This window comes from Phacochoerus africanus, chromosome 12, assembly GCF_016906955.1.
Source record: "Phacochoerus africanus isolate WHEZ1 chromosome 12, ROS_Pafr_v1, whole genome shotgun sequence".
NCBI lineage: Eukaryota > Metazoa > Chordata > Mammalia > Artiodactyla > Suidae > Phacochoerus > Phacochoerus africanus.
In genome coordinates, this window is record NC_062555.1 from 21,676,225 (window position 1) to 21,703,361 (window position 27,137).

A 27,137-nucleotide genomic window follows, 5' to 3' on the forward strand; every position below is an offset into this window, starting at 1 on the left:
CAGGCACTAGGTTCCTGCAGTCATGGAGTTTATAGTCTTGCACCTGTGCCTGAGCACGTGTTTGTTATAGGGAAGTGGGAGGCAAGTAAATAAGAAACTATCAAACAGTGATAAAGCTTATGATTAAAATAAGCTGATCTGATAGTGACTAGGGAGGTGTCTTAGATTGGATGGCTAAAGACTCTCTGAGGAAAACATAACCTTTTGGAAACCATTAGTATCCTTACTTGAAAAGTTTGTTTATCAAAGCATTCATCGTACTTTTTTAGGGCTGCATCTGCAGCATATGGAAGTTCCCATGTTTGGAGTCAAATTGGAGCTGCAGCTGCCAATCTACACCAGAGCCACAGCAACAGGGGATTCGAGCCACATCTGCAACCTACACTGGAGCTTGTTAGCAATGCCAGATCCTTAACCCAATGAGCGAGGCCAGGGATCAAACCCACATCCTCATGGATACAAGTCGGGTTCTTAACCTGCTGAGCCACAAGGGGAACTCCTCATCGTACTACTTTTAATTCATGCTTTACTTGTGTAGTTCCATTCCTCTTCATATTCAGTTCTTGAGGAGAACTCTTGTCTTTTTAATCTTTCTTTCCCAACACAAAGCCTGGCACCCAGTCGATGTTGAATAAAGGTTGCTAAAAGAGTAAATGGACAAAACGAACCAGCTCTCAAATGAGGGAGTAGAAAAGGAAAGAGGCCACACTTTGGTTTTCAGGGACCAAACAACATTTAAATTGAGAGGGACAACAGCTGATGGCCCCCACATCCATCCCACACACCCTAAACTTCAAAAGGGAGAACACGGATGACAGCAATTTGGAGTGATGCCGGCATCTGCTCCTCCCTCCCAGGTCCTTCTGAGGCCTAGATTCTGGCTATTCTTGGTCTTGGTTTTCTTCATGCCCACAGGTTACTTCCTGTTCTTTAGGCATTTGTCTCCCCAGGGCCTGACCTCTAGCTTTAACCACAGCTCATAGATTCTCAGCTCTTTTTCTTTGGGATTCACAGGGCAATGGAGTGACTCTTGTTTTTTCCTGAGAGTTATGCTCTTAGCTTTGTTTTCTCATTTATACAAACTAAGAACGACTCTGAATTATTTACTCAGTCACAGTCTGACATTACTCCCTTAAATGAATCCTGCTCTAAAAACTTGGTTTTTCCCTGTCCATAGTGTGACCATATAATTTATCATTGAAACTGAGATTCTTTTTGAAAATGAAAAAAAGATGCTTATGACAATTACAGGTAGCAAGTGTACAGCAGGGTTTGTGGTCCCTCCCTCTACCTGGGAGTTTACTAAGGGGTCTCATCCGTAACAATGACTTCTTTCTTGGATTTCTGGCTGTTCTGGCCAGGCTATTCTCCTGCACTCTAATTTCCACTTGAGCTTCAGATTTGACCCTTTCAATGCTGAGAACTTTTCAGGATTTATTAATACCTAGAGTAGAGATCCATATGTGGAAACTCTTAATAAGGGTAGTAACATAGCTAACATTTATAGATCTCTTGTTATAAGAAATCTGTTGTAAGAAGCCTTTTATATGTTTTATTAAATCCTTTTTGCAACCTGGTGAGATTGCCTCCATTTTACTGATAAACACAGGCTTCAAGAGGTTAGTTGACTCAAGGGCACATCTCTAGCACATGCAGGGTCTGTACTTAATTCCACTGTCTGCCTCCAAGTGTTCATGCTCTTAAGTACAATATAATCTCTCACTATAATATAATGTTTTAATAGAGAAACATCAGTAACTATGAATGAAATACCCATAAACCAAACAAAGGTCTAATAGGATAAAATTAATATTAATCTGAATTTTAAAACTTCTTAGCAGTCTCTTTTTTTTGTTCAAAAAGTATCCTTTTATTTTCTATTTGACAGTATTTTAAATAGCAATATACGTGTTCTCAATAACCACAGGAAAAATTATAAACCTTAAAATAATCTGAAAGAAATGTCTTTACTGATTCCCAATGATGAAAATAATTCAACATCACCCAGAGTCATTTTCTATTTCCAATACTGTGTCCTTAGATTTCCTCTAATATATCAGAAAAATAACTTTATCTGTTTAATTGATTTATCTCTCGTATTAACAACTATCATAACATCTATTTCCTAAACTAATGGGTCTCCAAAAGTTCGGAGCTGTACCCTCCAACGGTAAAAAATTTTGAGCATATGTTCCTCAATAAATGAATGTTTATAAATTATATACATATACCAATAGATTACACAGACTGTAGAACATACTCCTAAATAAAAATTAAAACGGTGAAATTAAAAGCTAACATAAGTATTAACAATTGCCCTGCATCCCAAAGGGTTATCTTGTCTAGTCTCTAAAAGGCCATTCTGCATACTCATCATCTAAACTAGCTGTAGCTCAAATGTTAACGTGCATATAAACCTTGTTTTTAAAGCAGATTCTGATATATTCTGTATTTCTAACAAGTTCCCTAGTGATGCTGGTGCTACTCACATGCTGAGTAATTAACAAGAACTTTAACAAGAGATTCATGTTTAGCCAAATTTATGTTTCTGTTTCCAGGGGATAAAATATACAGCTGATTCTAAAGTCAACCTTCCATTATGGGGAAAAAAAATTGAGAGGAAAAACTACTTCTAAACCATACAACAATGATTACACACATTAATAATGTAAAAAAAAAATCTGAAATGTAAATAGTCATCATGACTAGATATACGCTTGGCTAAACTCAGAGTATCATATACACACTGATTTTGTTTTCATATACTTCTTTTCTATCACCACAGACAGCAGTGAAACTAAGGACAAAGAACAAAACTGATTAAAACATTCATATTTTTATCTGCTTCCAAAATGAAATTAGTAGACAGAAAAGCTTTGTTTAGCTTGTATCAGCTAATGTTTATATTAACTGTCATAGCTATCTGGTTTTGTGTGATGCTTAGTTTTTAAATAAATGCAAAGTGAGAATGGCCAAAGTATAGCATTTTAAAAGTCTATCTTAAAATTCAGACAAATTTAAAAGATCCAAACACCTTATATGTATAGGACTTTATATATGAAACGCAGGCAAATTCAGAATATAAGCAGAATAAAATCAAAAAGGATTTTGGTCTTACTGTTAGTCTTGCAGTTTCCTAATAAACTCCTAAAGGTTCGACAGTATTGACTACATGAGAACGTTTTATTCTATCTCCCCAATAACTTCCAATAGTCGAATATACCACGAGAAAACTAACATCATACCCAAATGTCAGTGCTTTACCTTGTCAATCATTTTCCTTGCTTCCACCTCCTCACTGTTGGGATTCTCTAACTCAATGGTGTAAGTGCCCTTGTCACTTTGGTCATCATCATTATCCTTTTCAGAAGCAGCAGAAGTAGCTTGATTTTTTAACATTTTATCCATCTCCTGGCTTGGTCTGTGCCCAAGACTCCCTGAACTTCTTAATAATGCAGTTGGTAGGAAGGGAATGGACACCGATGGCTCCTCTGATTTCTGTTTAAACAATTTCCCATGTGGAACACCATGCCCCCCTCTGTGGTGCGCAGAGCTAGTCTGTAAAGACAAAGAAACCACTTTGGCATCTGCTGTTGGAGATTTCGTTTTTTCAAGTTTTGTATGTGGTGCTGAATAAGTAGTTTCCTGACACAAGATTCCTGTACTCTGAGTAAAAGAATACGACCTTCTTTTTCGGGGATTGTCTTCATCAAGGAATGCAATCATAAAAGCAGTCTGACTTACAACAGCTTGGTCGTGATGCTTTTCAGGAGCCTGAGCCTTCTGGAGCTTCTTCTGGTCTGAATGGTGGCGCCTTAAGTGTTCCTCCAGAGGTGCACGTTTGCTGCAGCGCCTGTGAGCTCCAGCATTTTCCGAGTCGCTTTGTGTGCCATCATCATGTTTATTTCCTGCACACAAAAAAGAAACCGCATAATAGAGAAGGAAAAAAAAAAAATCCCGTGGAGAAAATTAGAAGCATATACAAAAGTGCTGTTTGTTCTGGCCCCTCCCCCTTTTCAATCCGAAGTCATATGTTCTTTTCAGTAACAGGCTCTGCAAACTTCCCTCAATTGCAATGCTTATATTCAAATTTTGTCAACAACAATGAGTCCTTTATAAGCAATTGAAAAGGATTACTTTTCTTTCTCCAAATTTTAACTTTATAATGGTTTGGAAATACCTTTAACAGATAAGCAATGCTATATCATCTGTGATAGTCTGTATTTATAACTTTAAACATTAATCCTGCCTTCAAACCTTTTACCTTATTTAAGCAATCCAGAAATTTATCCTTAGCATTAGAGAGGAAAAGACAGAAAAGAGTGAGCCCACTGAAATGCTTATCATCATACCGGAAAAAAGAATACAAATGACATAAAAATGTGATGAATCTTAGCTTGCAGTACTGAATGAACAGCACTGCAAGCTAAGAGTCATCACATTTTTGTCATAATAAAAAGATGCAAATTTTTGGTTTCCACCAATTCTTGTGCAACTCTTTACAAATGCCTTTTTTTTTTGCATTTTTCTAACTAGTATTTTATTTTATTTTATTTTTTTATCTTTTTAGGGCCACACCTGCAGCATATGGAGGCTCCCATGCTAGGGGTCAAAATGGAGCTGTAGTCACCGGCCTACACCACAGCCACAGCAACGTGCGGGATCCAAGCTGCATCTGTGACCTACGCCACAGATCACCAGATAGTTAACCCACTGAGCGAGGCCAGGGATTGAACCTATGTCCTCATGGATGCTAGTCGGATTTGTTTCCACTAAGCCACGATGGGAACTCCCACAAACGTCTTTCTAGCTATGAGAATTTTTGAAACTGCATGTGTGTTCATTTAAACTCTGGTGGCTTCAATAAGTTATTTAATAAGGCATGCTAAAAGGCCCAGCATGGAAATGTGTAGTCTATGAAATCCTATATAAATCTACCAGACAAATGGCATGGTGCTAAATATGATCACATAAAAATATGTCTTCTCCATTAAGCATGTAGAATCAAGTTAGAATACTGTATTGAATTTTGAGAGCATCAGCTTCCTAACACAGGTTTTTTTTTGTTGTTGTTGTTATCCTTCATAGTTTTATTAGAGATTAAATGTGAAACTTTATGAAAATTATTTTTCATTGATTTAGGATTCTACCTAAATAAGTCCATTAGAAAAAAAAAATCAAATGATAGTTATATTATTATAGCATGAATTTAATGGAAAGTCATGTTATTCTATGCATGTTTTAAATGATAGCTTTTTAGAAGAAAGCTATACATGAATCTAGTCAACCATGTATTCCAATTCTTCAGGGACTAAATCTGAGCTTTAAATTTTTCTGGTATATATATATATATATATATATATATATATATATACCAGAAAAAAAAAAATATATATATATATATATATTTTTTTTTTTTTGTCTTTTTACGGCCACAGCTGCAGCATATGGAAGTTCCCAGGCCAGGGGTCAAATCAAAGCTGCAGGCCTACACCACAGCCTACAGAACACTGGATCCTAGCTGCATCTGCAACCCATCCACACCTCGCAGCAACACCAAATCTGGATTACAAACTTTCATCTGAACACCCGCTGAATAACACAGTATCAAACAAAATGATGATCAGAACTTAAAGACGTAGGGCCTGGGGAGGGCAAAGGACAAATGTCCAAGAGAAAGTTTAGTTTTAATACTCATGGGCTTGTTTCTAATGAATGTACAGGTTACCTATTGGTGCTAATCACTTAACGCAAGAGGACCGGCCACAAAACTGTAGCCATCTATTACCCTCCAACTCCCAGGTATCAACTATAATGGAAAACATAAAAATCATAAAATAAGTAAAAACAAAACAAAAAACGTGGTACATAAAAGGAGTGAGAAGACTCAGAAGGGAGTGGAGCACATAGAAAAGTGTTTTGGGAAAGTAACAAGCCAGGGAGGCAAAGGGGGTGAGTAAGACTGAAATGAAGGGGTTTCAGGAGCACTTTCTGCAGAGTGACAGCCACTAACATTATAAACATCAGATAGACAACAAATCTGAAAAAAAACCTTTCTTCAAATTAGCAGCTAGTGAAAAGCAATCTGAAAAGGAAAAAGCTGCGTTTAATTAATGGAATGTCTGCCTTGGTAATTAAGCTAGGAATCAGGAATAGCAGATGGGACCCAGAACCAAACAAAACCATTAGTTCAAACACAGAAGTCATTAAAAACATGACATTGTATAATCTATTTCATGTTGGACTGGATATCCTGAAGAGCAATCCAGTTTGTAAGCATTATAACGAACTCCCATACATCCTACGTACTAAGACCAACTAACCTATATCTCACACACACACTGACAATATGAAAACATCATCTTTACAGAATTTTGTTCTTGTACCAACTAAATTGTGGAATTTCATTCTTGAACCAGAAAGCTCTAAGTGAATCTAAAAATGAATATAAAGCTATAAATGAATAGCTTTAAAAATATTCATTTTTAATGAATGTAATTTATAAGCTATAAATGAAAATAAAATTTGGCACTTGTCTGGTGTCAGGTCCTTTCAGTATCATTTCTTCAAGTTACAGGTTAAAAATCCTCTTTAGAAATTAGCCATTTTCTGGAGTTCCCATCGTGGCTCAGGGGTTAACAAACCCAACTAGTATCCACGAAGACATGGGTTCAATCCCTGGCCTCGCTCAGTGAGTTAAGGATCCCGTGCTGCCGTGAGCTGTGGTGTAGGTCTCAGCTGCAGCTCGGATCCTGTGTGCCTGTGGCTGTGGTGTGGTCCAGCGGCTACAGCTCTGATTCAACCCCTAGCCTGGGAACCTCCATATGCTAAAAAGACAAACAAACAAACAAAAAAGAAATCAGCCATTTTCTGCCTTGAAAAATACTTTTTTGCATTTTTCAGCGTTACACAAGATATCTGAGCTAAACTGTGATTTCTGTTTTTACTCAACCAACAACAAAAAATCACTAGCAACTGTTCTCACCAAGCTGCTTTCTACTTTGTCTATCATTAATCGGACATAAAAATGTTGAAGTCCTTTCAGTATTTTTTAGGGTAGGTTAGCTACACCCATTTAGAAGCTATACTTGGTCAAAAGCAGCACAACTCTCCTAAATGTCTGAAGCGTCTGGGCTTTATGAACAGTATCTCCTGTTGCCAAAGTGTGTGCACCTCACTCCCGCAGGAGCAAAGCTGTTTTGCTTTGCTTTGCCTACTTACAAGTTTTCGACTGATCTAAGCAGTTGCTAAAAGTCTAATTATTGTGAAATTGTTATGATTTGCTATATTTACACATATTTTGAGTCCAGATATATATTTTGGATACCCCAACTTGTGGAAAATCTTTAATGATGGCATCTCTGACTCTGGGGGAAAGTCTTTTATAAATATGTCTGAAGAAATAAAGTGGCTCGATCTTGGATCAAAAATAAATTATATTCGCAAAGACAACTTCTTGGATGGTTTGTACAATGGCCGGAAGGGAAATCCCTAAGAAGGGGTCAAAGCAACGGCAACGGCAACATACTAGAATGTACCTATAAATCTGCTCTGAGGGATAACAGTAATTCATATGATTTCTGGTAAAGGTTTAAAATATCTAATCACGAATGTACAGCTACACTGTGAGCATTAATGCCTCCATTTGGAATCAAAATAACAGCTAAAACAAAATAGTTATTAAGACTAAAATTACAGCATTTAAGAAAGGTGTTTTTTTAAAAAAATCATTTTTTGGCCTCACTTGCAGCACGCAAGTCCTGGGCCAGGGATCAAAGCCATGCCATGGCAGTGACAATACCAGATTCTTAACCCACTAGGCCACCAAGGGACTCCCTAATCAAGGTACTTTTAACGGTTGCTTTTAAAAGGATCTTTTACGTTCATTTTTGACATTTATTAAGAGTGGTTTCAAAAAGACGATGTTATTTCTAAATTTTCAAAGATCATGCTACATTTTATATGATACTAGGCTATCGGTATTATTCATCCAATTCATAAAAATTGTCAATTTACAAATGCGCAGCTTTTATTTGTGAGCTTTAATATCTATGTACACATACAGGCCTCAATTATAATTTATTATTATCAAGTAGGAGGAAAAAAAAAAACTGATCCCATGTCAAAAGTTCATATGCCAGGTAATTAATTGCTTATGATTATAATTAAATACAGAAATAGGCCCTGACAAAGAATTAGGTAACTATACCATCTCACTCACTGCTTATTTCTAACAAATCAGAAATAGGTATTTCTTCATTAGTTTATCAGAATCCCAGGGCATAAAGTCCAGGTTAAAATGGGGTCAGTCTTGTCAATGATAGTGAAGTCATTCATAGTTTATTCCAATTACTGAGTACCTATCACATACTCAAGTCCTAGGTAAAGCTTTAAAGATAAAAGGTAAGTGATATATAATCTCTGACCTCAAAGAGAATTTATTTAAAGCTCTTGAACTTTTTGTATAGTAACAGAATAGTTAGATTAACGTGAAATAATTTCCCTTATAGACAGCTTGTTAAATAAAATTAAGATAGCATAAGTCTGTCCTCAATAAATTCTAAATTAATTGGCAAAATGAATGGAAAAAGTTGATCAGCTGATACTTTGAGGTACAGGTATAAAGATGTTGTACTCTGGCCAAGGGTTATACTAATACAACATATCCAATAACTATTTCAACAATAAACACTCAACTGCAGTTTTCATAAAAGTCTTACTAGTGAAAAAATTCCTAATTCGATTAATTCCCAGTATCTATAAGCAAAAAAAAAATCTGTTTTAAGAGTAACCTGAGAATAGTTTGCAACGCTCTGCTAACAATGTGATGGTATTGCCAAAGCAGAAGTGTGAACCATTATCCAATGGCTTAAAACTTTCAAAATTTATATCCTGACATCTTACGAGAAGCAAACAATGGGGAAGAGAATTGAGTGTATCTTTTCCTTAAGTCGAGAAAATGATGAGAACTGTCTTCTAGGGAATTCCACTGGTGAACCGAATGACTCTTTTATTTCCACAGGAAAAATAAACATCTTTAATGACATAATTATAAAGTTATAAAACCAATCTGGTTTTGGCAAGGAAGTGAAAGCAGCAGACTGTTCTGATTGAGGAAGTTGGATGTGGGCCATACAGCTTTGCTCTAAAATCAAATATAAACTTTTGAAAAAGCACAAATTTCCTACCATATAATTATTTACCTAATAGTAGTTTGGTTACTGGGAAGATGAACTTTTTCATAAAATAGCAAGTTTTGAAATGATCATTTCACTTTACCTTTCAACCTTTTCAAGTAAACCGGAACGTCACTTTTAATACTTTTGGAATCCTCTTCTGTTCTTTCCCACACCATCTGAGGAGGGTTGTTCTGGGCTAGCCAGTCTGCTACTTTGTTTTCTGGTGCCATCATTCCAGTTTGAATCCCCGGCAGGTCTTGAGTTCCAGGAGAAGACTTCTTTGACTTGTGGCGCTGATCAGAAGCAAATTTTGTCACATGGTCTCTAATAGTTACTTTCCCTGGGGTACTGTCATCAAACTCAATGGTAAAGGAAGCATGCCCTGCACCTGTTGTATGGGAGCTGGGTGTGTCTTTTGTTGGGATTTCATGAATAGTGCTTTCTGTTATTTGTGATGGTTGCTGAAATTCTTTTGTAGGGATTTCAAAATAACTTGGTTCCCTACAGAAAGGAAAAAGTACTTCTTCATTTGCAGCTGCAGCTTGTTCCTCAACTTGCTTGGCATCTATGCTGCACCCTAATAAGAAAAATAAGAGAAAATTCAAAATATTTGGGAGCTTCTAGCACTTGAGGGCATACAGCAATGGCCACTTGTGTTATTCCATGAGAATCAGAAGGAAGTCTGGATGAGAAAGAATGGCAAATGTCACAGAGGAGAAATAATTTTGATTATAAACATGGCATTCAGTTACAAATAGGAGATGCAAGATAAGCAGCAGCAATGTCAAAAGACAGTGAAGCAGTTAAGAGATGGACCATGCCTGCTGAGGTACATATTTTTTTCCAACTTGGATCCAGAAATTATCAAAGTAAAAAGAACTGAACTCAAATGGAGATAGAGATGCATACTCAAAGTACATTTCTAGAGAGATTAAAAAAAAATATGAACTTCCTCATCAGGTAAGGAGGATGAAATATATGAAATATCTACAAGCACAAGTGAAGTTCCAAAGGAGAACAGGTCCTCAAATGAGAAAATAAACATGATGTCAATATATAAGCCATGTTCTAGACATAATGATTCCACTTACCATTTGTCACCATCAGACATTAGAGCGACAAACATATCATTACTACTGTATTACTAATTGTAATCCAAGAAGACAGATACAGTTTATATAGAATAAAAAAATGAGTAAAGCTAAAACATGTGGTCTGCTGGCAGCACGGCAAACCACGCAGCCATGGGAAACAAATAAAGTGAAAGGAGAAAATTCAGTTGCTAGCCAGTTAATTCCAAAAGGAAATTCATGAACATCTCTACACAGGAGAATGTGTCTAAGTGTCAAAAATCCCAGGCGAATGCTGAATTACAGATCTCAGATCAAGAAGAAGAGTTGGCAGAGGCAAGCCACTCTGGAACACTGTCACTATTCCTCTGTTGCCTCTGAGATAAATATAAAGGCATAAAAATAAATGCCTTTATCCATAAAATAATGTAAAGGCAGAGAAATGAAAATGCTAACTGAAATGGTTTTTTTTTAGTCTGTTATCAGATAGCGCAAATGCAAACAAACAAACAAACAAACAAAATTAAAGATTAAACTGCCCTGTTTTTCAGGAAGCAAAAGAACCATGTCTCTTATTAAGACGGTAGAGAGTGAGTTCAAATAAAAAGTTCCTCTCCAAAATGTCTCTAAAGTTCAATAAAGCATTCCTTTAAAAATAGATAGAAAAATCATTTGCAGATAATTTACTAGGAAGGAAAGGCAACACAGGCAGATGAGGTTGTTTCCAATCACTTTCTAATTAACTGAAGTATTTGTTCTTTCAAAACATCTTTTCAAACATTGAATATTGATGGGATTCTTCAGTCCCTCATTGAGAACCTTTACTGACTACTCAGATGACAGGAGGCAAATCTGGAGGGTATGAAAAACAACCAAGCACAGACGCATGGCTCCAAAACCCAGGAGTTCAGAACCATTCAGTATATGCGGCAAACAGTCTGATGCTCGTCAAGCCTCCCAAGGATGTCCCTGTCACGTGTCAGAGTTCCATCACCGATATTCCTAACAATGCTTCTGAGCCATAAAACAAAATGTTTCATTAGGTTGTCTTCTTTGCATAAGAAGGCACTGAGATGGGTAATTCCTTCAAAAGAAATGCAGGAAATGGATAAACTTTTGTTCCGTCATCTGGAAAATTTATTACATAGAGGAAGTCGTTTCTCTGAAGATGATAAAATCAGATCAAGTGTGGCCCACTGTAGGCCGAGTACAAAAATTATTAGGGGTCTTCTAAATGAATAAAGAAAAATAACAGCTTTCTTTTCTCAGAACACTGACAAAATATATTCCGAAATTCATTAACATTCACTTCTCTTCAAAGCCCATCTCGTTTATACTACAGTGAACTATACACTAAAAATAAACTGTACACTAAAATATTTTATTTATACTAATATTTTATGATGAATCTCAACTGCTAGATATTTTAAAAAGTGTCTAGTAACTGATTATGCTAGAATTAATTACATTTACCTAAATCAGAAGGGCAATATCCTTAAGTTCTTAAGGTATTTCATGATTGTGTGATCTTCTGGGGAAACTTATAATACACATAATCCAGAAAAAAGTGTTCCCTTCACCCTTCCGCATTAAATTAAATTAAGCTATTTTGAGATGACAGAGACTACAATCACGAAGGCACATTCTACTTAAGTCACCCATCCAATCTATCACATTCCAATACTTCAGATTACAAGGACTGGGACACTCCTTTCATCAAAAAGGAATTCCAGCTCAAAAGTTTCCAAATTTAGCATAATTAGATTACAAATCAATGTAAGAGTCAAAAATCTACTCTTTACATTTGTACACACCTTTTCAAAATGTATGCAATACATAAAGGCCTTCAGAACCTAAAAAAAGTGTTTAAACCAAGTGAGCAGGTAGAAGGGCAAACCGGAACTAAAATGAGGACAAATTCTCCTTCATAGGACGCAAAATGTTCACACAATGTCAGGAGAACGTGATTGCTCCAATATTTGCTTCCAGGGTTTTGGGGGCTGTAAGTAATTCTGTAGCAGATTCTGGATATGCATGGGCCCACAGAAAGGGACACAGAAACTTGCTAGATAGCAGATACTCTATTACCCTTCCTGGAATATTCACCTTTCAAAATAAGCACCAAGTTTTTTTACATTCTAAAAATTGGTAACTAAGAAGCAAATCACTTTTTGCTTTCACCAAAAAAGTATGCTTAGAGCATAAATAAACTAAACATTAAAAACCCTGAATTTCAAAACGATCAAATGAAACAATATTTAGTATGCATTTTCAAATTTGATTCTGTGGTATCTGCTGGCCTCATAAATTATTTCAGATCAGTAAACTGTTTCTCTCACCCTGTATTTTAGAAAACTATAAGTGATCAATCTGGAACAATAACATCCTCATACTAATATAAGAAAGCAAGTTGGAGTTCCCGTCGCGGCACAGTGGTTAACGAATCTGACTAGGAACCATGAGGTTGTGGGTTCGATCCCTGGCCTTGCTCAATGGATTAAGGATCTGGCATTGCCGTGAGCTGTGGGGTAGGTCGCAGACACGACTTGGATCTGGCGTTGCTGTGGCTGTGGTGTAGGCCGGCAGCTGTAGCTCCCATTCAACCTAGCCTGGGAACCTCCATATGCTGCAGGTGAGGCCCTAAAAAGCGGGGGGAAGAAAAAAAAAAAAGCAAGTGAGACTCTCATCAAGGCTTTTAATCAACTGAATCTGACAGAGCGCTTTAAGCCACTTAACAAAACATATAAACCACTTAATTCCTTCTAACTCAAAAATAATCCCAAGATTATCAGAAAGCTTTTGTCATCTGGCAGAAAAGATGCTCAAAAAGACAGGTCATACAAGCTGATAATGATTTAAGAATTTAGTTTCATGCCCACAGCTGAAATTATTACTGGATGCTTTAGTCTGAAATTCATTTTATCATGCAGAGGTATGAAGGATCAATTTTTCATGGCAATTTATTTTTGGAGTGTTTGTTTAAATTTTTGTACTCTACAAAGCACATTCTTTTTTTAATTTCTATTTTTTTTGTCTTTTTAGGGACATACCCATGGCATATGGAAGTTCCCAGACTAGGGGTCGAATCACAGCTGCAGATGCCAGTCTACACCACAGTCACAGCAACATGGGATTCAAGCAGCATCTTTGACCTATATCACAGCTCATGGCAATGTGGGATCCTTAACCCACTGAGCGAGGCCAGGGATTGAACCTGCATCCTCATGGATCCTAGTCAGGTTCTTAACCTGCTGAGCCACAACAGGAACTCCAGTATATCTTGGCATGATTGTGTGTGTGTGTGATGATTGCTGAAATTTTTACTGTGGTTAAGAGTACAGATTGTGTGGAGTCAGGCTCCTGGGTTCGAATCCCAGCTACACTATTTGCTAGCTGGATGACCTTGGTAAATAAATTTACGTCACTGTGCCTCTGTTTCCTTATTCATAAAATGGGTAACAGTAGGTATTGCTGTGAGGATTAAATGATTAAACATATGCAGGGTACTAAGAAGAGTGGATAAAGTAAGCACCACTGAAGTGTTAGCTATTGTCAGTAAACCATGGTTCTGTCTCCAGTACAAAAATTATATTTACACTTCACTGTGTTCTAGAAGGGTGTAGTTTAGATTTCAAAAGTTGTTTTGTGTGTGAGGGTGGAAGGATAGACCTTTAATGGCTAGAAACCTCACCATCACAATTAGTTTTCAGACTTGGTAATAGCTAAGTTGTGTATTTTAAGTTAACCACCAAATTAACACATTTCTCTTTCACTCTCTCCCCCCTTTCTCTCTCTCTCCCCTTCTCTCCCTCCACGCCCCCCCAGCCCAGGTGGCTATAGAGCACAGTGGTAATATAACATGTGAGCCTTGAAGTACGGAACTTACAGCTTAGACGAAAAGGCATACACACAAAATACTGAACAAAACACTGTTACATGCTAGCAATACAAATACGCCCACACATCTTTTAGAATCCTATATCATCTTATTAATATAAATACATGTCTGGGGGAGAAGAGCAGGCAAGAATGAGTCTAATTTATGGGGGATGTGCTCAGAGATAACGCTAAACATTGGTAATGGGACATAGGGCTAAGGAAAAAGTGGGACAAAATTAGAGAGAACTCTGACATAAAATCCATTCTGCAAGCAAAAGGAAGCTACTGCAGTTTCTTGAGAAAAGGAAATAAGGGATAGCTTAGATTTATTACACAAAATGAAATGCAGAAGAGTTGAAATTGGAAAGAGTCCCATTATGATTCAAAGGGGAGAAAGGGCAACAGAAGTAGGTGATGTATCAGATGAGGTGAAAGGAAGGGAGACTCGCGGAGATTTCAAATAAAGTAGCCATTCCGGATTGCCTTCCAAAATTCACATCCTGTTCCTCCCTCCTAAAAGAACCCCAACACTCCCGCGTTCTATTCTTCCCCTGACACAGCTTATGGACCGCAGGGGAAAACTGACGCCACATTCGGCTTCAGGATGGATACGACTGGCTTAAGGATAATCTCATAACCCTTGCCAGGGACTGGTTCAGAAATAAGCAGGTGACCTACTCCTGACCTTATGAGACACCAACGAGATGACAGATGTGTTGAAAACTTTGGGGACGGCTTCCAGGGGGTCTTCTAAAAGCAACCTTTGCGATTTCCTTCTGGATGTGATCAAAGCGGCATGTACCCCACCTGCTATTGACCAGCAGCCTCCGAGTACGAGGCACAACTCCCTCTGTATGCAGCCACTGTGGCTAGAAGGGCTGGGAGCTGGAGAGAAAAGAGCTAGCTGATGACACGGCTGAGATGCTGCATTAACCGACCCTGACAAGATTCAGTTATTTAAGCCAGGGGATTTCTTTCCTCTTTAGTCTCAGGTAGCATTTCTGCTATCTGCATGTTAAAGAAATGCTAAATAATACTCAGTTTCTGAGCTTGGACATAAAGAATAAACCATGTTGGCCACAGAAACAAGGAAACTGAGATGGGAATTTCTGTGCAAAGCTGACAACTTCATTTGGGACACTTTAGGATCAACTCAATAAGGCCAGCTTTCTTAGACTTGTATCCTGGTAAAAATTAGGGCACATTTAAAAACAAGTGCTCTTATTCTGCAGCTAAGAAAAAATATTTTATTTATCTTGTAAATATGTCAAAGGCAGAAAGTTGAGAAGAGTTCTGACGGAATCTCTCCTCGACTCGGGGTCACGGCTGGCTCTGCACACTGCCTCCCGGTGCCTGGACTTAATTTCTCCCGTTATGGATCCTTCTCTGCATTATCACAGAAAACGGATGCTCCATCCTTCAGTGCTGCTGTCTTTGTCAAGTCCTTATGTGACAAACAACCGATACCTTCGTTTATTTCCTGGAAATCTTGATTTTCTGGACTTTCGTTTAATTCATTACTACACTCCTCTGGCAACAAAAGGGTATGTTCCTTGCCCACTGACCTGAGAATATGACTCAGAACCAGTTCTTCACTGTGGCTGCTCAACAGCTCATCTTGTTGCCACTGTATTCCATCAAATTGAGCACACTGAGATTTTAAAGAAGTTTTAATTTCATACATTTTTTAGCATTTGAAGCGAATAAAAATTTTTCATTTAAAAACATAATTAGATGTTTGTCAATCTAAGGAAAACACACAATTAGTTTGTGTCTACTCTTTTGGTCTAATTGAAAACATTTTAATAATTATTTTTAAATATTTAAAATACCCAATTTTATTATTAAACTATACATCAAGTTTTAATAATTGTAAATAAAGGTGATTTACAGAGATAAAAGAATTAATACCTTATGTGATAATCATTCATAATAAATAAAGTTAAAATGACCATGTCACTAAAACACTCATCTTTATCATGTTAAAGATAGGAGATATTTTTTTTAAGGGTGGACAGACTTTGGCTTTAATAAGTTCCTCCTAAAATACATATTTAATGTCATACTCAGATTTTTTTTTTTTTTACCTGATGTTCCAGTTTCATGACTTTTTTCTTCAGGTTTGCCATTGGACTTGAAAGCCCTTTTTTCATCTACCTCATCATCTCCCCACCAGGATGGCTGCCCATATAATGGAGTACCACGGGGCATGGCAGAAGTATCTGGAAAGAGGTGGGAAAAATCTGTCTAAAGCATATGAGACAGAAAAATATATATATATACTTTTGCAGAATGCTAGAATTGCCTGGTTGATGTATTCAAGGAAAACCGTAGCACAGCTGGCCCCTGAACAGCGTGGGGGTTAGAGGCCTCAACCATTCCTGCGGTTAAAAATTTGAGTTTAACTTATCGTCAGCCTTCCAAATCCATGGCTCCTCCATATCTGCAGTTCTGCATTCGCAGATTCAACTAACCTTGGCTTGTGCAGCATTGCAATATTTACTGCTGGAAAAAATTCACATTTAAGGGGATCCGCACAGTTTAAACCAGTGTGGTTCAAAGGTCAACTGCAGTCTAGACAGCTGAGAAGTACTCTAAGCCGAATAACTTAGTGTTTGTGTTAGGATCTCATTCAATAGTGAACATGATGAAATAACTGAAATTCTGCACTGGCTAATATTTAGGTAAAGTTAAACTGTTATGGCTCATTAGCTTTCTGTTAAGGTATAATCAGTTTTACGGTATATAGAAATGGCTCATTAAGTCTAAACATAAAAGACAAAAAGAAAGTAATTTTGGTATAAGTGACTATTTGTAAGTTTTTTTTTTTTTTAACTCCTAAGGCTAGTGCAGAGTAACTAAATTCAAACTACTTGTTAATAGATTTAAATGTGAAACAATTTGCTATGTCTAGCAGTTTTAAAAACTGCTTTTGTATGAATGAGATTATTTATGTAAAACTTTTTACGTTTCCTGGAACACAATAAATGTGACAAAAATTATGATGATATAGCCATTATTGGACATTTCTTTTTCATTCATTTCAGTTGTAATCCAGAGGAAAAGCACACAAACATGAAATAATACAAATACTATAAGGCAAATTGTATTTACTTCTCTCAAATATTTCAACATATTAATAAACACACCTACAAACAACTGCCATATGTTTTATAATGCTTTCTTTTTTTCTTTTTACAGCCACACCTGTGGAATATGGAAGTTCCCAGGTCTAATTGGAGCCGCATCTGCAGGCCTACACTACGGCCACACTGCATCCGAGCTGCATCTGCATCCTATGCCACAGCTTGCATCAATGCTGGATCCTTAACCCAGGGAATAAGGCCAGGGATGGAACCTGCATCCTTGGACACTATGTCGGGTTCTTAACCCATCAAGCCACAAAGGGAACTCCTTACAATGCTTTCTAATGAAGCACTGGCTGCATTAAAACCCACTCTGAAACTGTCACTATTCTCATTATTTTTATAAGGACATACATAATCAAGTATAAATATGATATTTTCTTTTCTTTTTCTTTTGTTTCCCTTTTTGGGCCACCCCACGGGCATATGGAGTTCCCAAGCCAGGGATGAGATACAAGCCACAGTTGCAACCTACACCGCAGCTGAGGCAACGTGGATCCCTAACCCCCTGTGCTGGGCCAGGGATGGAACCTGAGCCCTGGTGCTACTGCAGAGACGCTGCCCATCCTGCTGCGCCATGCGGGAACTCTGACATGATGTTGTCAAAGAGGTTAACTTACCCATGGCTTTTTCCTCCGACTTTAGTGCTTCTGTAGTTTTGTGCTGTACTTCTGTGGCACTATCTGCTACCTTTGAATCTATGCTTTTGGCACATGCAGATTTTGATGACTCTGATTCTGAAGATTTTTGGGACAACTGAAGCTGAATGGTAAACTTCTCATGCTACAAAACATTTTAAAATGGAAATGAAAATATCCATTAGTGAAATCAACCCTAGTAAACGACATGTTTACAAATGAAATAAGTAAAAACGTTTTTACCTTTAGAGCTTCTTCAGGGACCCTCATTTCTCCTCGAACTACAGTGAAAAGATTTGTATGTAAACAGGGCTAAGGAAGAATATAATGTCAAAATTTTGATAATCAACCTTAAAATGATCAAAGATAATACAGAAATTGGCCTATTTTCGACAGGTAATTACAGAATTATATATTCCCATTAAGAGTTATATATTAAAACAAGTTCACAGATATAAAATTTTTCATTTTAAAATACTAAATAAATTCCTAAAATCTAGCAAGTAATCTAAACTTGGATAATCATGGCCTTCAAGAAGCAAATAACTGGTGATTAATTGGAGCACAAAAGACATTTCATTTCTCACTAACAATAATATGACTACAAAGAATAAAAAGCACCTGCGTCAAACTATATTGAGGGCTAATCACAAAAATGCAAAAAGAAGTATGTCATCAGTGATTACCCACCAGTAAATCCTGAAGGAATTTGATTACTCATACTTCACAAACACTGATAAAATGAAGTTCATCTTCAGAGTGCAAAAGAAATGCTATAATTAGGGCTTTTACAGTGACCACAACCACTCCTTTCCCCCATAAATTGCAATCAGGGTCATATTACATTATCAAACAACTGATTCTATACAGATTAGAACCAAGTGCTAGCTATAATGAATGCTTTCATTATTATGCCAGAAAGAACAATGTCTCTGTATATTAAAAAGACCTTTCACCAAACAGCAGAGGTCACATTTCCCACCATTACTTAAGCCCATAATGAAAGGACTTTTAAAACCACATACTAAATTCTAGTCTTCTTTACCAATTCAGAGCGCCCATGACTTCAAGGGTAGAAAGCTATAATTACCACGACCACTTGGGGTTTGGGGTGGGGGGACAGACTTCCCATGAATAACAAGCAGCAAACTTGTTAATGAGCATGTTTCTACTCACTAAAATAATAAAAACACAGAATTTTTTAGAACTCTAAAGTGCTTTGGGAATATCCTATTCAATTCCATTAACCCACCTTTCTGTTCTATTCTGGAGGACTAGAGGGGAGGAACCCAGAATTGTGAAATATTAACATTTTCCTTTTTTGTTATGTACATATGCTGATACACATTTGCTGGTATAGATGAAGATATATATATTTCATGACTAAGTATATTTAATGAAAAGTAAAAACTGAGTAACTTTGTTTTATCCCAAGAAACTCATTACCAGTTGGAGACAATTCAAAGCATTCTTATATTTTCAATGGAAAACACAGCATCTTAAAAATACTGAAAGCCACGTCTATTTTTTCAGTGGAAAACAAATGAGCTCAGCCTACTGTAAGGGTGCTGTGATGCTTCAAGTTTCTCCTGGGCTTTCTCTATTGATGGCTTTTCCCCAAAGCTAGTCTGGGATATCTCTTTTAGATTCAGACATCCTCAAGATCAGGGAAAAAGTTTTAAGAGGGCCTAACTCAGGTTCAGGCACTTTACCTTACAAAAAACCTACTGTGCGTGGGACCAAAACACTCCAGAATCCTCTTGATGAGGTCAGGAATTTACCTGAGAACTGTGGTAAGACTACGGGATTTTGAGACTGCCCTGACCCCAGTTTTTAACCTCAAATTTTACTACGTTCCTAGTGGTATAGACCCAGACAACTGTTTTTAACTTGTTTAATTCAGAAAAATGACCATCTAAGGTACAATTACTTATGATGTAAATAAGTTACAAAAACACAGTAATATTACCCATTGTCATGTCAATTATATCTAAAAGTCACATGCTTACTTATATCTTGCTTACTTGAAAAAAGCAAAAAAGCCAATATTTGGGTTATTTTGGCATTTTTAAGTAAGAAACAACTGAAAATGGACAAAATACATGAAACAATGGTTTGCAAGACAATCAACATCAGTCAACAAAAGACAGCGCTTCTTGAGTAAAGAGGAACAAATCAAGGTGAGTCCAATCACTGCCCCAACTACTACTTTAAGAAAGCTTCCAGGGAGTTTCCGTTGTGCCTCAGGGGTAAACGAACCTGACCAGTATCCATGAGGATGTGCGTTCCATCCCTGGCCTCGCTCAGTGAGTTAGAGATCCGGCATTGTGTGGCTCTGGTGTAGGCCAGTGGCTGCAGCTCCAATTCAACCCCTAGCCTGGGAACTTCCATATGCAGAGGGCGCAGTCCTGAGAGAGAGAGAGAGAGAGAGAGAGAGAGAGAGAGAGAGAGAGAGAGAGAGAGAGAGAGAGAGAGAGAAGGAGTTTCCAAATCACAAGGGAGGGGTAATCCAGAAAGAAACTGACAGATTCCCTGAGCTGTGGAGGAAACAGGGTTGAGAGTCTGGGGAGACCAAAGTGACTAGAGTTCATGGACTGAGCACGGAAGAGAGGAGAGCTGCACAGAGACAGAACTGCAGAGACGGACTTGCTCAAGTATTCAGCTGGGTACTGACCAGTACCTTCACTTGAGAAAACTACTACCTATGGCGGAGATAAGAACCACCTGAAAGCATTAGAGGTAACAGTGCCCGGGGCTAACAAAGGGCTAGGAATTGTGTCTACTCACAACAGCCATGCCGGAAAAACTCATGAATCATGAGCCACTGGATCCAACGGAGGTTGGCGAATTTTTTCTGTAAAGGGCCAGATGGGAATATTTTAGGTTTGGGGGACTATATGATCTTTGTTCCAACTACTCAACTCTGCTGCTGTAGTGTGAAAGCAGCCACAGAAACATGCAAATGAATGGGCATAGTTGGCTTCCAATAAAACTTTATTTATGAATACAGGCTGAGAGCCAGGTTTGCCAATGAGTTTGCTAACTCCTAGAGCAGAGTATACAGACTCATCTTGCCTCAGCAGTGGGGAATAAATTAACACCAGAATAACCTTGAGAGCCTAACAAAGGCAAGACCCAGGATGGTAAAACTGTTTCCCAGCAACATGTGTCCCAGAACGAAGCTCAAAAATACTTAGAGGAATCCAAAAATACCCATGGATTACTCAACAAGGTAAAATCCATCATGTCTGCCATCCAGTCAAAAATCACAACGCATGCAAAAATCAATTAAAACTGACACAGAACTACAGACGTCAACAAACACGTTAACACAATTATTGTAAATGTATTCCATAGGTTTAAAAAGTGAAGACTTGGGAGGTTTCAAAAACAAATTCCAAATTGAATTTCTAGAGGAGAAAACTATACTGGATGGGTTGACTGCAGGTGAGACACTACCAAAGAAACGATTAGTAAACTGAAAGACAATGCAACAAACTGAAAGCAGAGAGAACAATTAAAAAAATAATAAACAGAGCCTCAGTAACTTAAAAGACAATGTCAAGTACCGTAATAAATATTTAGTTGAAGTCCCTGAAGGAAAAGTGAGGAGGACAGAAAGAAGTTTGAATAAATAATGGCTGGAGTTTTTCTAAATTTGATTTAAAGTATAAACCCACAGATACAAGAAGCTCAACAAATCCCAAGCACAAGAAACGTGAAGAAAACTACACAAAGGCATATCATAAACAAACTACTCAAAACTAGGGAAAAAGAGAACCAATGCAAGCAAGAATACAGTGAAGCAACACCTGGAAGAAAAGCAATGTTATCTAGAATTCCATGCTGGGCAGTAGCAACTTCTGATAACTAAGGCAAAATGTTTTTCCAGACTCATGAAAGCTGAAGGAATTCATCACCAGTAGAGCCATCCTATAAGAAATATTAAAGGAAGTTCTCTATATAAAAAGAAAATGACATGAGATGAAAATGTGGATTGATAAAAAAGGATGAAGACAGCACAAGAAATAGTAACTATACTGTTTAAGATATAAGAGCACAGTGGCCATAAAAATCAAAGACAATTTTCTAATTACTTGAATCTCTTTAAAAGATAACTGATATTTCAGTGATAACAATGTGGTATGGGGTTTGGAACACACACAAAATTAAAATGTGTGACACTGTTGCATAAAGATCAGGACAGAAGAAATGAGAGTATCCCACTATAACATTCTTACACTATATGTGAAGTGGGATAATGTTACTTGAAGATACAGCTTAAAATGAAAGATAAAGGAGTTCTCGATGTGGCTCAGCAGGTTAAGTATCTAGCACTGCTGAAAGGTGCTACGTAGGTGTCACGGATACAGATCAGAGTAGGCATTGCCATGGCTGTGGCATACGCCTGCAACTGCAGCTCCAATTCTACCCCTAGCAGGTGTGGCCATAAAAAGAAAAAAAAAAATTAAAGATACAATGATACAACCATCAACACGCAATCAGCACAAGACCCTCCACCAGCAAAAAGATTATGACTCACTGAATGCAAAGATGACAGCTAACATTTTCTAGTAATAAAGTATTTTTAAATTAAGATATATATATATATACACACATAATACTACTGCATACTTAATAGACTACAATATCATTTAAACCTAACTTTCATATGCACTGGGAAACCAAAAATGTTGCGTGACTGGCTTTTTGCAATACTGCAGTGGTCTGGAACTGAAACTACATACTCTGAGGTATACCCGTATTTGGGGGAATTTTTTTTTTTTTTTGGTCTTTTTAGGGTTGCACCCACAGCATACGGAGGTTCCCAGGCTAGGGGTTGAATCAGAGCTGCAGCCACTGGCCTACGCCCCAGCCACAACAATGCCAGATCCGAGCCACATCTGTGACCTACACCACAGCTCGGGGAAACATGAGATCCTTAACCCACTGAGAAAGGCCAGGGATGGAACCTGCATCCATCCTCATGGATAACAGATTTGCTTCCACTGAGCCACAATGGGGAACTCCTACTTAGGGGAATTTTAGAGCAAAAGTGTCAAATGAATGCTTTCGGCTTTCACCTAGAAGACATTAATAAAGATAGAAGAAATCAAATAGACAACAGTAACAGCTGAAAAATTCGATTAAACTAAAAGCTTAGTTTTTTGAGAAGATGCTTCCCATTTTCTCCACAAAAATCTGTTCTACTCACAGGATTTGCTGTCAGTTAATGGTGATACCACTTTTCTAACTGTTTAAATCCGCTGCAAAGTCTCAGATTTATCCTTGACTCTTCTCTTTCTCTTAGTCCACATCCAATCTAATCAAGAATGTTAGTGGCTCCAACTCCAAAATAGGTACAGCATATCTCGCTGCCTCTGCTTCTATCCCCCAATGATCCAAACTTCCATTATGGCTCACCGGGAGCTACTACAGCTCCTGTACAGCCTCCTAACGGGCCTCTCTCGTCACCCCTGCCCACCTCCCCCCTTAGTCCCTGAACAAGAGTAACCAGAGGACCCTTTTAAACATCTAAGTCTTTATCAGGTCACTTCTCTGATCAACCCCTCTCAGAGCTCCCTGTTTCACTAAAAGCCAAAAATCTTAGAGCGGCCTCTCAGGGCTGACACCTTCTGCCTCCAGTCACACTGACTTTTAAGGCCGGTCCTCAAACAGGCCAAACGGGCTCCTGGTTGAAGTCTTTTGCACTTAACTCTTCTATCTGCCTGAAGAGCAGTTTCTCCAGATCTATCCTTATCTGGCTCCAATGGTGGCTTCTCAGTGAGGTCTCTGTGAATAACCTTTTAAAAATTATAACTTCCCCACTCCCCGCCACTCGCTCTCTCCGTACTCCATTCACACTTTTCCACCGCAGACTTAAACACCCTCTGTTACCTTTTGTGTGAGTGCCCTCAGCTCCCTCCAACCCCATTAAAGTGTAAGCTCACGGAGGGCAGGGACTGGACTGTTTCCTTCACCCCTGTACCCCTATTCATCAGGGGCTATGCCTGGCGTACAGGAGACATTTAATGAATAATAGTAAAGGGAATGAACTCATGCTTGCTTATCCGCTACATTTCTGGCCACCTGGACACATATTAGCTCCTTCTGGAGTTTATCCTGGTCACTACAGCATTTTATTCTACGTCCTGAGTTTATAGTCGTTTCTTTAACTTGGATATTTCACTACCTGCTTTTCCACTTAATTTCTCTTGAAAATTAAACTTTAAGTCATTTGAAAAAATACTTTTGGCAGACAAATTCTGTTTCTTAGTCCCAGTCTCAATTCACAGTGAAATGTTCTTTCTATTGCTGTGGCATTTTAATTAAATAGAGTAGCTTTCAACTATAAGGTATAACAGTTTGCAGAATAGCTAACTATTAAGCTAAATTTTAACATGAATAAAGCACAATAATGACTTCAGTCTGGTATCAGAACAAATAAATGTAACATATAAAATTTCACCCTCAGGGTTCCCGTTGTGGCTCAGTGGAAACAAACCTGACCAGCATCCATGAGGACACAGGTTCCATCTGCTTAAGGAGCCGGTGTTGCCGTGAGCCGTGGTGCAGGCCGGCAGCTACAGCTCCTATTCGACCCGTAGCCTGGGAACCTCCATATGCCGCGGGTACGGCCCTAAAAAGACCAAAAAAAAAAAATAAATAAATAAATAATTCATCCTACATAATCTCTGCCACTGTAACAGCCCAATATTCTTTTACACATGGTGCTCAAAAATCATAAGCAGGAGTTCCCGCTGTGGCACAGTGGGGTAATGATCTGGCTTATCTCTGTGGCATTGCGGGTTCAATCCCTAGCCCAGGGCAGGAGGGTAAGGATCCTGCCATGACCACAGGTGGATCCACCAGATTTGATCCAGTGGATCAAACCTGCCAGCATGCTTATATTATGAATTCTTTTGTCTCAAGAAACGTCATTTTACACTGGAGTAAAGATTTTTAAATAAATTTAAATAAATGCACAATATCTAAGGATATCATATCCAAATCTCAGCTTATCTTCAAGTTTCAAGGTGATGTAAGTCTGTTCGGGAATCCTTACATCATTCACAAAAGTCTACAAGAGAAAAAAAAGATGTTAAGTTACATACGAAGTATAAAATCATTATATTTTAGACAAGCAAATATTCAAACCTGATATAAAATATATGTCATATGGTGGCTAATACAACTTGCGTATCATCATAAAATACATTCCGCATCGTATACGCTAATCAAGGATTTCATACCAATCCCTGTATTACTATTACAAGTAACACACAAAGAGCCAGGCTGCAGTTGCTCCAAGCCCACTATGCTGCCAAGACAAATTTAGGCACCTAAACATTATGCCAAGAAAAGCTCTTGTGCAAAGCTAGAAATTGTAAAGGGTAAAAGAGCTCTCGATATAGTATCAGGGTCCACTGGACTCAACTTGAGCTTTTCTGGACAACTACAATTATTTGTGAGGATTGAGATTTCATTATTTTTATTCTTAGAAGTCTTCCAAAATACAAAAAGAAAAATTTTCAAGTTGAATAAAATTCATTCCATTTTATTTTATTGCTATCTGAGGCCTTTGGATCCTTCTATGAATTTAAGACAACATACATTATAGATACCTTATTTTTTCCTGTTATCTTGAAACATTTTGTTTCATCATCATCCTGTGATTATTTCATCTTATCAATTATTTCTAACTATGCTGAAAATGACCAAAATAGTAACAGAGGAATGGAATTACCTAGAACATCACTATCCAACAGAAACACATGCAAGTCACTAAGAGAAGCTACACGTTTGCCTTTAAATTTCTTAGCAGGCACATTAAAAGGGTAAATTCAAGGAGGTGAAATTAATTATAATACTATAATTCTAATTCAACCCATACATTCAAAATAGTGCTACTTTAACAAATAACCAATATAAAAATTAAAAAGATATTTTACACTCTTTTTGGAAGGGTGGGGACTGTTTTTCAGACTAGTCACATTTCAAGTGCTCAAGAGCCACACTACTGGCTACTAGCTGCTAGCACAGAGCTAGAAGGGTGATGCAATCATGGAATAAATCATCACTATTTCATCAATCTTCAGGTTTCTTGCTGCATTATCCAAAATATTGCATCATCTTTCCAAGAGGATACAAAAGACATCTGGAAACACCATCTTTTGTCTTTTTTCTAAGCTATCAAAGAGCACAAACTGAGATTTAAGAATTTTTCATTTAACATTCATAAAGGCAAAGATGAAGAAAAAACAGGCAGGAAAATGTTTCACAAGTATCAGAGAAATACAAAACGGAGAGCTGCACTCTAGACTATAACAATGATAAAATGAAAATAATGTAAGCAAAATAGCAGACTTTGAGTCTTCAGATGAAGATAATCCTGGCCAAATTTCCCATAATGCAAGAGTTGATGAGAGAAGAATGTTTTCAAGGTCAAAAAGAAACTAAGATATTTTTCATCCAGTTAGCCAAAGTCAATAGGGGCATGAAATACTTTTCAATAAGAAATGGACAATACCGCACTTTAAAAGAAATTTAACACTTTTATTTTTTGACGTTTCTGCTCAATACTTATTTGATTTTTTTTTTTAATTTTTTTTTTTTGTCTTTTTGCCATTTCTTGGGCCGCTCCCACGGCATATGGAGGTTCCCACGCTAGGGGTTGAATTGGAGCTGTAGCTGCCAGCCTACACCACAGCCACAGCAATGGGGGATCCGAGCTGCGTCTGCAACCTACACCACAGCTCATGGCAACACCGGATCCTTAACCCACTGAGCAAGGCCAGGGATCGAACCCGCAACCTCATGGCTCCTAGTTGGATTTGTTTCCACTGAGCCACTATGGGAACTCCTCATTATCCCTTAATTCTTGCTTGTGTAAACTACTGTAAGAAGACTTAAAAGGTACACTGGACACAGATGGTAAATGTGATGACCAATTTTCCTGGCATACTAGAAATTATAGACCTAGGATTCGCTGGATGTATAAAACATAGAACAATGTTTTGTTTTGTTTTTTGTTTTTTTGTTTGTTTGTTTCTTTGTTTTTGTCTTTTTGACTTTTCTAGGGCTGCTCCCGCGGCATATGGAGGTTCCCAGGCTAGGGGTCAAATCGGAGCTGTAGCCACCGGCCTACGCCAGAGCCACAGCAATGCGGGATCTGAGCCGCGACTGCGACCTACACCACAGCTCACGGCAACGCTGGAGCCTTAA

General features: G+C 37.9%; 1 protein-coding gene across 11 annotated transcripts in view; it reads right to left on the reverse strand.

Annotated features, from left to right (window-relative positions):
* Positions 1-27,137, reverse strand: part of CEP170 (centrosomal protein 170) — a 125,676-nt gene that overhangs the window by 46,225 nt on the left and 52,314 nt on the right. For 6 of the 11 annotated variants that reach the window (XM_047754900.1, XM_047754899.1, XM_047754901.1 and 3 more), the window contains exons 4-9: positions 24,915-24,993; positions 18,156-18,214; positions 17,895-18,057; positions 16,216-16,350; positions 9,280-9,756; positions 3,265-3,908 (exon numbers count right to left, since the gene is read on the reverse strand). In XM_047754900.1, the coding sequence (XP_047610856.1) occupies positions 3,265-3,908; positions 9,280-9,756; positions 16,216-16,350; positions 17,895-18,057; positions 18,156-18,214; positions 24,915-24,993 (1,557 nt within the window). The remainder of the gene's footprint in view (positions 1-3,264; positions 3,909-9,279; positions 9,757-16,215; positions 16,351-17,894; positions 18,058-18,155; positions 18,215-24,914; positions 24,994-27,137) is intronic. The other 5 variants (XM_047754906.1, XM_047754904.1, XM_047754905.1 and 2 more) reach the window with 2 other exon arrangements.